Raw genomic sequence first — 13,452 nt, forward strand, 5'->3', positions numbered from 1 at the left:
CCTCATCCCCTCCCCCTCTCCCTCTCCTGAGCCCAGCCCCCCACCAGCTCCTGTCTGCGGGGGGCCACCACCCCACCTGCGCAAGAGCCCGACTCCCTCCCACCCTCCCACCCACTCCCCCTGGAAAGACTTGACAGCGACCACTCTTCTGGCAGCTGGTGCGTGTGGCCTACGTGTGTGTGCGCGCGTGCATGTGTGCAGACACATCGTGTCTGTGCATCGTGGGGCGTGTGTCTGTGGAACTAGAGCCCGGCTCTCCCCCATGACTCAAATTTACATTGAACCACAAATTAATTTCATAATTTTTTCCTCTCTAATTATGCCAACATCTGCTGCAAAGCCAAGCTGTGCACATGCATTTTAATGTCTCTCCCCACAGCAGCGCTGTCTGTCTCCGCACTGAACTTTTCAATAATTATCACACGGGAAGATCTCGACTTCCATTTCTCTTGCCTTTCAGGAGTGGGAGAAGGATGGGGGAGGGGAGCCAGGGACAGAGGAGAAGAGGGAGTCCAGGGGGGGTGCAGGGCATGTGTGGCGGGTGGGGGCGGCGGGTGGGGGCGGCGGGTGGGGGCGGCGGGTGGGGAGGCGGGTGGGGGCGGCGGGTGGGGGAGGCAGGGCTCCTTTGTAGGAACAGAGGACGGAGTGGGTGCCGAAGGAGTGTAAGGAGGGCAGCTCTGGCTGCGTGTGGCCTCCCGAGGCTCTGTTGGCGTAACGTGAGGGCTGCGAGGAGGAGGCACCCGTCCACGAGTGGTTTCTGCCTCTCGTGAGCACCCGGCCTTCACTCCAACCACACAGCCCCCCATTTTCACGGCACCCCAGAGCCCGCCGTGGGTGCTCGGAGCCTCGCGGTGTGTGGCGTCCGCCCGGCTTCCTGACGCAGCCTGGCGCTGGCTCACAGGCCTGCAGCTGGCAGGAAAGTGCTTCCCATGTGCCCTCCCCCACGCTGCCCGCATCTGCAGGCCTGTCCCAGGTAAGCGGCCCCCAAGGGTGCCGGGCAGCCCAAGACGCAGCCTTCCTCCTGCCCTGACTGAGAGCCATGTGAAGCTACGGGCACGAGTGTCACGCGTGAGCACTTGTGTGTGCAAGGGTACGTACATGTATGAGAGCACCTGTCAGAGTCATGGATATGCCCAGGCCCTTTGGACTCACTGGAGAAATGGACAGACCCACCGTATGCAGGGCCCTGGGTTCAGCCCAGTCCAGGGCAGGCAGGCAGGCAGGGAGGGAGGGAGGGAGAGGGGGCAGGGAGGGAGGAAGACAGGGAGAGAGGGGGGAGGGAGGGAGGGAGGGAGGGAGGGAGGGAGGGAGGGAAGGAGGGAAGGAGGGAGGGAGGGAAGAAGACAGGGAGAGGGGGAGGGAGAGAAGGAGGGAGGGAGGGAAGGAGGGAGGGAGAGAGGAAGGAAGGAAGGAAGGAAGGAAGGGAGGGAGGGAGGGAGAGGGGGCAGGGAGGGAGGAAGACAGGGAGAGAGGGGGGAGGGAGGGAGGGAGGGAGGGAAGGAAGGAGGGAGGGAAGAAGACAGGGAGAGGGGGAGGGAGGGAAGGAGGGAGGGAGGGAAGGAGGGAGGGAGAGAGGAAGGAAGGAAGGAAGGAAGGAAGGAAGGAAGAAAGGGAGGGAGGGAGAGAGGGAGGGAGGGAGGGAGGGAGGGAGGGAAGGAAGGAGGGAGGGAGAGAGGGAGGAAAGGAGGCAGGGAGGTATGACACACAAAGTAGAGTTCAGACAATAAGTATTATCAAGGTTAAGCAGGTCAAGTCATCAAGAGTCATAACCATGAATTTAAGAGTTTCTAGTAAGAGTTTCAACAGAGACAGGCAGATCTAAAGGTTGATGGTCAAATCCATGATCCACCAGCTCCACTGAACGTGACCCCCTCCTCCTCCCAGCAAGTGATGGAATCGGTGACAGAGCAGCAGGTGTGCACGACCTCACACCATTGCCAAGCACGCACACGCCAGTCACCACAAAACAAGACTCCAGACTCAGAGAGGACTGGCGCCATGCACCACACACTCTCTGACACTCAAGACACCTGTAAAATCCCTTTAAACATACGAAAATCAAACAATAGACTTCCAAGTGATCCCGGGGTAAAATAACACCTTCGAAGAGAATGTTGGGAATACTGTGAATGATCATGAGAACAAGGCATGTCAAGCAAGCTTTGTGAGCTACAGCCAAAGCTGTGGTTAGAGTGAAGAGGATAGCTTTAGATACGAGCTAGAAAAGACGGTGTGGAGCGTGTGTGTGTGTGTGTGTGTGTGTGTGTGTGTGTGTGTGTGTAGAGTGTGTGTGTGTCTGTGTGTGTGTGTGTAGTGTATGTGTGTGTGTAGTGTGTGTGTGTCTGTGTGTGTGTGGAGCGTGTGTATGTGTGTGTGGAGTGTGTGTGTGTCTGTGTGTGTGTGGAGTGTGTGTGTGTCTGTGTGTGTGTGTCTGTGTGTGTGTGTGTGTGGAGTGTGTGTGTGTCTGTGTGTGTGGAGCGTGTGTGTGTGTGTGGAGTGTGTGTGTGTGTCTGTGTGTGTGTGTAGTGTATGTGTGTGTGTGTGTCTGTGGAGCGTGTGTGTGCGTGTGTGTGTGTGTGGAGCATGTGTGTGTGTGTGGAGTGTGTGTGTTTGTATGTGTGTGTGTGTATAGTGTGTGTGTGTCTGTGTGTGGAGTGTGTGTGTGTGTGTGTGGAGCATGTGTGCGTGTGTGTGTGGAGCGTGTGTGTGTGTGTCTGTGTGTGTGCGTGTGTGTGTATGTGTGTGTGGAGCGTGTGTGTGTGTGTGGAGTGTGTGTGTGTGTCTGTGTGTGTGTAGTGTATGTGTGTGTGTAGTGTGTGTGTGTCTGTGGAGCGTGTGTGTGCGTGTGTGTGGAGTGTGTGTGTTTGTATGTGTGTGTGTATAGTGTGTGTGTGTCTGTGTGTGGAGTGTGTGTGTGTGTGGAGCATGTGTGCGTGTGTGTGTGTGTGTGTGGAGCGTGTGTGTGTGTCTGTGTGTGTGTGCGTGTGTGTGTATATGTGTGTGTGGAGCGTGTGTGTGTGTGTAGTGTGTGTGTGTCTGTGTGTGTGGAGCGTGTGTGTGTGCGTGTGTGGAGCATGTGTGTGTGTGTAGTGTGTGTGTAGTGTGTGTGTGTCTGTGTGTGTGTGGAGTGTGTGTGTGGAGTGTGTGTGTGTGCGTGTGTGTGTGTGTCTGTGTGTGTGTGGAGCATATGTGTATGTGTGTGTGTGTGTGGAGCGTGTGTGTGTGTGTGTGGAGTGTGTGTGTATGTGTGTGTGGAGTGTGTGTGTGTCTGTGTGTGTGTGTGGAGCGTGTGTGTGTGTGCGTGTGTGTGCGTGTATGTGTGTGTGGAGCATGTGTGTGTGTGTGTGTGTGTGTGTGTGTGTCACCGCCTCCACACCCCTGCTGCAGGAGCTCGGTCCACACACCTCCCGCCGGCCTTTGAAGCAAGGACAAAGCACCCAGAGCAGCAGAAGCTAGGAGCCACTGCAGCGTGCCCAGTCAGCAGCGGCTCTCTCCACCGGACGGGGGGTCTCGCTAACTCACTCCCAACACGAGCACTCCCGGCAAAGGACCCCACTCTTACCAACAATAAGCTCAAGACCAGACCTATACCCATGGACGTATGTGGTAACAGAATAATTGATCCTCCAAGCCAAAAGCAGGCGTGGAGGCTCAGCAAGCCTGGACCGGAGCTGCCTGGCTGGATCCGTGAGCCGGGAGGAGTCGGAGGGGGGCCGAGGCAGCGTGACCGCACCCTGTCCCCGGGAACCCAACGCCACAGAGCGGCTGCTGTCGCACCTCCGCTTACGCGGTGCCCAGCAACCTGGGGCTCCTGGCGCCCAGGGCAGCCGCGGGCTCTTTCCTCTTCTACCAAAACTGGACAGGTTGAGGTCAGGGAGCGGGAGTCCGTCCCAGGCCTTCTGTGACGGACACAGTTCCCACCTTGTTTTCAAGCCTGGCCATGGAATGCAGGGCTGGCGCGAGCGAGCAGGTCTTTCCTGCCGCTGCTGAGGGGCTGCGCTGCTGAGGGGCTGCTGAGGGGCTGCTGAGGGGCTGCTGAGGGGCTGCTGAGGGGCTGCGCTGCTGAGGGGCGGGCTGCTCAGAGCAGAGCCGCGTGGGGGCGAGCCGGGCGGGCGGGAGCAGGCAGTCGGCCGGCTCTTCCTGTTTCCACAGTGCTGTTATTTCCCCGGCGCCCAGCCCCCTTCTGGAAGCAGATGGGCACGCATTATAAATAACACTCCAACGCCCCCTCCCTTCACCCTCACACCTGGAGCATGGCCGCCGGAGCGTCCACGCCACGGCCTCCTCTCTCCTCACCTCAGGGAGCCTGTCCTCACCTCCGCACCGCTCAGAAGCCGCTCTTCCTCTGCCCGCAGTGAAACAAACCCGCTCCTGGGTGTGGCTGCGGACCAGGCTTCTCCGTGTTGACTGAGGGAGCCCAGCCAGCGCCCAGGCCCCGGCGCGGACTGCGGGAGCCCAGCCAGAGCCCAGGCCCCGGCGTGGACTGCGGGAGCCCAGGCCCCGGCGTGGACTGCGGGAGCCCAGGCCCCGGTGTGGACTGCGGGAGCCCAGCCAGCGCCCAGGCCCCAGCGCGGACTTTGGGAGCCCAGGACGCTGCAGGCACCGCGGGGCTCCTGCCTGCCCAGCCGCTCCCGCACCAGCTCCAGCCCCTCTGCCAGGGCCGCCCCCTGTGTCCGCTTTGCTGCCCCTTTGTGACTCTGCCCGGGGTCTGCAGCAGACCAGGCCTCCCGTGTCACCATCAAAGTGTGTGCGGGCCTTGGACGAGCTTACACACCACCGGCCCAGACCCTGGAGACCAGCCCCCCCCCAGGCTGTGAGCGGGGCGGCCAAGGCCCCCACGTGCCGCTCGGCGGACGGCCGAGCCAGGGCTCCGTGGCTGCTGGGGACGGCGCACCCTTCTCGGGGCCCAGTGTGCCGTCCCGTGAGGAGGCGCAGGACGGGGGGGCTCCCGGTTCCCACCTCTGGGAGAAACGGGAGGCCCCCGCCCCTCTGCCCCCGCTTCACACCCCGCTCCAATGTTTGCTATTTTGTTATTGTTGTTAATTCCTCGCCAGGTGGAACCAGCACTGTGGGGCTTAATTAAACTCAGCCAGCTGTTGCCGAACACAGGCAATGAGAAGGGTGGTGGAGGCAGCCGTGGGGGTGGGGAGGAGAGGGAGGCGGGAGGGGAGAGGAGGACAGCCCCTCAGAACCCCCGGCCCCCGTGGGTGGGGCTGGAGTTGGGGACCTTGGAGCCGAGTGTCGGTCCAGCTGCCGCCTGCCCTCCTGCGTCCATTTTGAGATCTCAGCTCTGGGAGGGGCCCAAAGTAAAATGGGAGGCCAGAGAGGGGCGAAGGCCACCTGTGGCCTCTGGGATGGACTGCCTAGCCCTGGGGGAGGGGCGCAGCGCCCAGCCTCGGAGACGGCGTGCAGGGTGCTTTGGGGGCACATAAATGTGTGTGAGTGCACGTGCACGTGTGCATGTGTGTGCCTATGTGCATGTTCGTGTGTGTCCATGCATGCGTGCATGTGTGACTTCTGTAGGACCAAAGACCTTTCCAGAAATCTGGTTAGGCGTGTGTACACTAGGCCACACGAGGCTCTGCTGGTGTGCCACAGGGGAGGCCCTCCATCTGAGGCGTCTGTGAGCGAGCACATGCCCAAGTCTTGGGGGAAGCATGAGGCACCGAAGGTAGAAGGAGCCGAGAACCGTCAACGGGAGTCTAGCTGTGAGCCGGAAGCCGTGCAGCCGTGCGGTGCCCGGGCGGGGCAGGGTCCTGGGCGGCGTGGACCACCCACACCCGGGACACAGCTCCCTCCGATCAGCCTGTCATAGGCAGGGCTTGGGTGCATGCTCACACCCCCCAGCTGCCAGAGGCAGGCAGGAGACCTGCAGATGAGGTCCACCCCAGGCGCGTCCAAAAATAACTAAAGCAAAACACAGGCTGGGGCACGGCTGAGTATCAGCACTCATGCACCATCCAAAGCACTGCCAGGAACAAGGGCAGGTGAGGGGTGGAGTGGCTAGCCAGGGGGCTCAGGGGCCAGGGGGCCAGGGGGCCAGGGGGCTCAGGGGGCCAGGGGCCAGGGGGTCAGGGGGCCCGGGGGCCAGGGGGTCAGGGGGCCAGGGGGTCAGGGGGTCAGGGGGCCAGGGGGCCCGGGGGCCAGGGGGCCAGGGGGCCAGGGGGCCAGGGGGCCCGGGGGCCAGGGGGCCCAGGGGCCAGGGGCCAGGGGGCCCGGGGGCCAGGGGGCCCGGGGGCCAGGGGGCCAGGGGTCAGGGGGCCCGGGGTCAGGGGGTCAGGGGGCCAGGGGGCCAGGGAGCCAGGGGGCCAGGGAGCCAGGGGGCCAGGGGGCCAGGGAGCCAGGGGGCCAGGGGTCAGGGGGCCAGGGGGCCAGGGGTCAGGGGGCCAGGGGGCCAGGGGGCCAGGGGCCAGGGGGCCAGGGGGCCAGGGGGCCTGGGGGCCAGGGGGCCAGGGGGTCAGGGGGCCCGGGGGCCAGGGGGTCAGGGGGCCAGGGGGCCTGGGGGCCAGGGGGCCAGGGGGCCAGAGGGCCAGGGGCCAGGGGGCCAGGGGGCCTGGGGGCCAGGGGGCCAGGGGGCCTGGGGGCCAGGGGGCCAGGGGGCCTGGGGGCCAGGGGGCCAGGGGGCCTGGGGGCCAGGGGGCCAGGGGGCCAGGGGGCCAGAGGGCCAGGGGGCCAGGGGGCCAGGGGGCCTGGGGGCCAGGGGGCCAGGGGGCCAGGGGGCCAGGGGGCCAGGGGGCCAGAGGGCCAGGGGCCAGGGGGCCAGGGGGCCAGGGGGCCTGGGGGCCAGGGGGCCTGGGGGCCAGGGGGCCAGGGGGCCTGGGGGCCAGGGGGCCAGGGGGCCAGGGGGCCAGGGGGCCAGGGGGTCAGGGGGCCAGGGGTCAGGGGCCAGGGGCCAGGGGCACAAACTGCTTCCTGCCGCTCTGGAGCACTGCTGGCTCGTGGGAGGAAGGCCGGCAGCCATGATAGCCCCTCCCCCCTCTGTCCGCCTGCTCCTGACTCTGCCCCCATCAGAGTTTATGGGGGGGGACCCTCTTCTACTCTCGTTCCATTCCACTTATTATAAAAGCACCAGGAAGTGAGTTCAAATCTGTAACAACCAAGGAGGAAGCGGAAGAACAAAAATGACACTGGCTTCTCACATGCTCTGGTTTCAGAAGCTCCATCGCTGACATCCACACCTGTGAGACGCACGGGTTCCGGCCTCAGGTCACGCTCACAGCCGGGAGAGCACACAGAACCGCTCTGGGTGCTGCAGCCGGGGTCAGGACTCAGACGCCGTGGGCTGCAGTGAAGAGCTGAGCCGGCTCCCGGCGGGGACGGAGGCCCTGGGGCCATCAAAGGCACCGGCTGCATCGGCCCAGCCCCGGAGCCCCGTCCTGCGGGAAGGACCCGGTATCAACGTCTCAGGTTCTGTAGGCTCACCCCTCCAGTGATGGGAGAGCGCAGCCGGCACGGCACCCAGCCAGCCGTGCCTGCGGGGCCGAGGACCAGGAAAACCAAGGCGGTCGGGAAAGTCAAGCGAACGCTGTGCTATGAGCAATAAAATATTAAAGCTCCTTGTCTCTGATCTTTTCTCTTACTAATGTCTTAGAAGCTTGGCACCCACGTGTAGGCCTCAAACCCGCGCAGCTCTTGGCGACAGACAAGAGGGCTGAGCAGTGAGTACCGCAGCAGACACAGGAGTGAGGGGAAGCCTGTGGGCTCCTGAGGGCCTGTGTGTGGGGAGGGACCGGTATCCCCAAGGCCTCCCCAGAGCCCGCAGGCTCGCCCGCGCCCCTGGCTGTGCGGTGGGGACCGACCGGGGCGGGCGGGGCGGGGGACAGGCATTGCTAGGGGAGGTGGAGGCGAGCAGGCAAGGCAGGTGGCACAGGAACACCGCGAGCTCCAGGCCGGCACAGGCAAGGTCGCTGGAGCTGGGCGCTGGGGACTCACAACTGTGGCTCCAGGAACTCAGGAGGCTCAGATCTGCTCATGGCTGTGGGAAGCCAGCCTGGGCAAATAAATCCTCCACACTCCTGCTGCCAATCAACCAACACAAAGCTGGAAGTGGAGTTGTGGCTCAAGTAGTAGAGCCCGAGGCTTCAGGTTCCGTCCCTGCTGCAAAATAAAGCAAGCAAGCGAATGGAAGCCATGTCGCCTCGTCGCACTCTGGCAGGGACCCGAGAAGGTGGTACTTGGCCAGACTTAGCTCAGACCTCCCCACCCTCCTCCTCACACTTGAACTTCCACATGGCGTGGGTGAGCAGACGTGCTGGCAGCAGGCAGGCGAGCAGGCGCATGGCCTCGCCCCAGCCTGCAAGACGGCGGTTCCCGCTCTCCCGGACAGTAGACAGTAGGAGGACAGGACCTCGCGATGCCTGCCACCTGTGCAGCAGGACTCGGCCCCCCGGCCGCCCGCCTGTCCCTCCCGTGGCCGTGGATCAACCCACCACTCCTGGGTAGAGGCTGGAGGTATGGGTGGAGTGTGACAAAATGCCCCAGCATTCAAACAGCAAAGTGGAGCTGGCCCGGACGCGGTGGAGGACACACACAGGGCGGCCCCTCTGCCCCGGCACCGGCATGTAGTGAGGGTACCTGAGGAGCCCCGCACGGGCTGTCCTCTGGCTGGTCATCCTGAAGGAAAGGTGTTGGGCCAGACCAGTTCCAAAGAGGCTTTCAGAACCACACAGCCTTCCATAAATGAGACTTCCAGCCAGGAGCCGGCTGCGGCCCCGGCTCCTGCGCTCCGCCGCCTTGCACCCAGCCCCTGGTGTGCTCAGAGCTGTGGACGGGGCCGGGCTCCAGGCCGCCCGCGAGAGGTGTGCCGCGGGAAAGCAGGACACAGGGCAGCTGCATTTCCAAGGGCGGGTGCGAGCCTCCTAGCACTCAGAAGAGAGTAGAGGGGAGGACGGAGCGGCGTCTCCTCTACCTCAGGGCAGGTCTGGGAGGACCCAGCCCGGCCTGCCCCCCCCCCAGGAAGCGCGGCCCTGGTACTGCAGAAGGCTGCCAGCAGGGCCCGCCGCGAGGCCCTGGTACTGCAGAAGGCTGCCAGCAGGGCCCGCCGCGAGGCCCTGGTACTGCAGAAGGCTGCCAGCAGGGCCCGCCGCGAGCGTTCACTTAGACGTGTGGCTGGAGGCTCCAGAACTCCCCCCACGGCTCATTTTTAATTGGATTTAATTATTTTTCCATTTAATTGCGTTTCTAAAGCTCTCCCCGTGGGTTTCTCGGTCAGGGATCTCTTCTCTTTCAGCAGGAGGCTTGGCGACACTGCAGGCCGCGACCACACCAGGCCCTGTGGGGTCTGGGTGTGAGGCTGAGCCGCCCCGTCCCGCCCGGACACACGCGGGTGAGGACACGCAGGGGTGAGGGCCGTGCCCTGGGTGGCCCGGCTCCCTCACAGCCCCAGGCTGAACCTGCAGCAGAGCCTCCTGCTGCGGCTGCCTCTCCTTCCCATCCACTGGCTCTCCAGGGCCACCAGCCAGCCCCGCCTCTCCCCTTCCCTACAACCCCGCATCCCACCTGCCCTGCTGCCCAGCCCCACACAGACCCCGCAGACCCTCAGCTTCCTGGAGCCGCACGGCACAGGCACCCATGCCCAGCAGACACACGCCTGGTGTGGGGACAGCTGTAGTCAGGGACGTGTGGCTGTGACGTTGCAGGAGCCTGTCCTGACAGCTCTGGCCAGCAGAACTTGGCAGACCCGGAGCACGCAGGGGGAGGGCAGGGCCCGCGGGAGCGGCTGGGCTGGCCGGGCCTCCCCTCCTGCGGGCGGGTTAGCACCATGGACAGATCCACAGCCCCCAGGGTCCCCAGACGTCTCACCCCTGCGTGGGGACCGTTTCTCTGGCAGGGGTGCGTGGTGCGGAGGAATGCTGCGTCTGGGCCGTGCTGGCACTGGCTGGCGCGGCGCCAGGCGGGAGCGTGTGCTGTCTGCGGCTCCCCGGTGGCCTGCGGGCCCCGCAGCCAGACAGCAGCCCGCACTCCGGACTGGCAGGAAGAATGCCGTTCTCTGCATCTTCCTGGCGGGGCTGAGGGGGCCTGGGTGGTGGCAGCCCGAGCCAGCACGCCTCCCTTGGGACCACTGTGCTCCATGCAGGAGAAGGTGCTGAGCCGTGGTGGTGTGCACAGTGCACGTCTCCTCCTCCAGGCGCCCCATGTCCCCTCCGCCTCGGACCAGCCTCTTCCTTGGTCGCCCGCCGGTTCTGGGCTGCGGTGGCAGGTTAGCTGGATATAAACGTCAGCTCCTTCTGTGGGCATCCTGGCTCAGGCAGGACGGGGTGAGGACACAGAGAAAGCCTTCCTGACCTGTTGGAGCTGAGACGGGGAGGCGCTAAGGCTGGGCCACGTGGACACCCCTGCAAGGCCCCGTGTGGAGCGAGCCTGGGCCCGAAGCCCACACAGGCCCAAGATCGAGGAGGGAGGCCTGGGCTCCACCACAGCCCGGGAGACGCGGGGCTGAGCAGGTGCGGCGGGCTCAGCGGCTCTGGACATGCGCGGTGTGTGCTAGGACGCCAGGCCAGTCCCTCTGCGGTCAGCCAGCCACTCAGGACTGGAGGGAACACGGCCGGGCCGACCAGGACTTGGGAAGGGGAAAGCCTGCCCCTGAGGCCACAGCCCAGAAATGCCGCGTGGGGCCACTCCCACCAGCACCCCGTCTCAGGGCCCCGTGGCTGGCACTCAGCCCGCCCCCCCAAGCCGCATGACCCCCACCCCCTCTATGGTCTTCAGAGCATCTCCACCCCTATCCAAAACTTCACTTCCAAGTGAAACTCAAGACCTGAAGACAATGGCAGAGGGGAGGGGCTGAAGGGAAGAATTTGATGAAGTGTCAAGCTATTGATGGCTGCGCTCATAAACCCCATATTTTCCACGGCATTTAAATGCCTGTGAACGGATTAATAAGGTCTTGGTAATAGCAGCGGCAATCTATATTTATTCTATCTGCGATGCCAGTTGGTCAGGCCGTATGAATATTGATGGCGGCCGGGATTGAGGGCGGCCTGCCTGGCTTTATCTCACCCAAGCAGGCTGCCGGAGGCCTTATCAGCCCGCGGCGGCCGCAGCTGCGGCTTCCCGGCGGCGCCTGCCCCGCCCCGCCCCCACCGCCTGCTTTGTAATCAGAAGAGAAGTTGCTGCCTTGATATTTCCATTTTTATCTCTTTTATTTACTTCATTTCATGTCTTTCAGGGATATTTTCTTTGTAACAAGGCAGAGTGGATGGCTTCCTTCTTTCTGCCAGACCCTTCTCTCGGCTGGGCTGGAGAAAAGGGGTGAAGGGTGGGCCCCCACCTTCTTCAGCCACTGGTCCCTCAGCCTCTTCACCAGATCCTCCGCTGGCAATGGCCGAACCTCCGCTCGTCCAGCGCTGCGCTCCCAGCCAGCCTCCCTCTGCAGGACCCACGCCGCTCAGGCCTCCCCCGCCCCTCGGTCCCACCCCCACCCCCACAGCAGCCCACGCACGGCTCAGCCTGGCTGCAGCAGGGCCCGGCTTCCCGAGGGGCGGCTCCAGCCTCTACCCCGGCTCCTCTGAGGGTTTCTGATTTCAGTTATCGCCCCTGCACAGGCCAGGAAGCCGAGGTTCCAGGAGGTGATCTGTGTGGCCACTGGCACCCGGCTTTCCGGGAGGTTATCAGCCTGGAGCTCGCTCCTGGTGGCAACTTGTGACAGAGAGGAAGGAGGGGCGGCAGGTGCAGGGCCTCCTGGGTGGGCGTGTCTCCCCCTTGCGTCTGAAGGAGCCGAGCAGGTGTCCAGGCCCAGGCTTTCTCTCACCTGACCCTGGCCCTGAGGACCTGGCCATGCCCCCCGCCCCCGGCAGGCTGCTTAGCCACCCCCAGGCCCCAGCAGGTCCCGGCTTGGGTCATCAGGTGGCCCCCGAAAGATATGACCACATTCCAACTGGAGCAGATCAAGGCGACCCCATTTACTGTTTAAGTCTCTTTGCAGGTGACTCGAGGTGAAGGGTCTCGAGGGATAGGTCAGTAGGTCAGGCTGGTCCGCGGCCCACATCCGTAGAAGAGCAGGGAGAGAAATGCACACGCACCACCAGGTGACAGCCAAGCCATCTCCAGACCCCAGCGTCGCAACCACAAGCCACGGGCCACCGAGGCCCGGCCCCGGGAGCTGGAGGAGGCGGGAGGAGCCTCTGGAGGGGGCCCCGCCCAGGCCTGGGCCGCACACCCATGGTCTCCTCCCAGCATGGGGTTGTCTGTCCCAACAGCCCACGACGCTCCCACGGCCGTGCAGATGGCAGCGTGGCGTCCCTGCCCAGGCCCCATGCTCAGAATGTCTGTTGGATGGACAATCAACACATGGGGAAGCGCAGGCCAGGGCGCTCCGGGCCCTGCAGTGCAGAGGCCAAGCCCACAAGGACAGGCCCAGGGCCCCAGGGTAACCGTGGCCAGCCCCATCCCAGACACACGCCCCTGCCTTCAGGCTCTTGCCTGAGGACAGGACACCCACTCCTCTTCCTGGAGGTACTGAGGCACATGGAATCACTGCCTGACGGCAAGCCATCCTATGTGCACATTTGTATAGAGAAGCTGGGGTGGGCCTTATGGGGGCTGGGGGAAGTGGGGATCTGGGGGAAGCTGGGGTCTGGGGGAAGCTGGGGTCTGGGGGAAGCTGGGGTCTGGGGGAAGCGGGGTCTGGGGGAAGCGGGGTCTGGGGGAAGCGGGGTCTTGGGGGAAGCGGGGTCTGGGGGAAGGGGGGATCTGGGGGAAGCGGGGTCTGGGGGAAGCAGGGTCTGGGGGAAGCGGGGTCTGGGGGAAGCTGGAGTCTGCGGGAAGCGGGGTCTGGGAGAAGTGGGGATCTGGGGGAAGCGGGGTCTGGGGGAAGCGGGGTCTGGGGGAAGCGGGGTCTGGGGGAAGCTGGGGTCTGGGGGAAGCGGGGTCTGGGGGAAGCGGGGTCTGGGGGAAGCGGGGTCTGGGGGAAGCTGGGGTCTGGGGGAAGCTGGGGTCTGGGGGAAGCGGGGTCTGGGGGAAGCGGGGTCTGGGGGAAGCGGGGATGGGGGAAGGGGGGTCTGGGGGAAGCGGGGTCTGGGGGAAGCGGGGTCTTGGGGGAAGCGGGGTCTGGGGGAAGCGGGGTCTGGGGGAAGCGGGGTCTGGGGGAAGCGGGGTCTGGGGGAAGCGGGGTCTGGGGGAAGCGGGGTCTTGGGGGAAGCGGGGTCTGGGGGAAGGGGGGATGGGCCATGCTGAGATCTAGTGGCCTCCCTGGCTCCTCTCTGGGATGGAAGGCTCAGAGCTCCCACTCTGTGCGCCCTCCTTCCCGGGACCGCCCCGCCTCCCGGGGCCCCATCCCCACAGGGTGCTCCGTCCCAGTCTGCCCCGAGGAGCAGGTGCTCTGCCAGGATCCTGGGCAGAGCCCACGCTGCTTATAAGAGCTGCCACTGCTTATGCCAGCAAAGAGTCCAAACCACCCAAGCAGAACTGATCAATAGGGCAGACGGGGGCTTGTGTTTTGTGCTGGTTCTAGAG

The 13,452-nt window shown here is 64.4% G+C and overlaps 1 protein-coding gene across 1 annotated transcript; it reads right to left on the reverse strand.

Annotated features, from left to right (window-relative positions):
- Window positions 1–6,119: 6,119 nt before the first annotated feature.
- LOC138822808 (MAPK-interacting and spindle-stabilizing protein-like) lies at window positions 6,120–8,279 on the reverse strand. Its single transcript, XM_070015732.1, has 3 exons — window positions 8,204–8,279; window positions 7,607–7,712; window positions 6,120–6,816 (listed from the first exon to the last, which is right to left on the reverse strand). Exons 1-3 carry the CDS (start codon window positions 8,277–8,279, stop codon window positions 6,120–6,122), a joined length of 879 nt encoding a protein of 292 aa, XP_069871833.1.
- Window positions 8,280–13,452: the final 5,173 nt, after the last annotated feature.

This window comes from Dipodomys merriami, unplaced genomic scaffold (assembly GCF_024711535.1).
Source record: "Dipodomys merriami isolate MVZ:Mamm:240054 unplaced genomic scaffold, mDipMer1.0.p SCAF_116, whole genome shotgun sequence".
NCBI classification, from domain to species: Eukaryota; Metazoa; Chordata; class Mammalia; order Rodentia; family Heteromyidae; genus Dipodomys; species Dipodomys merriami.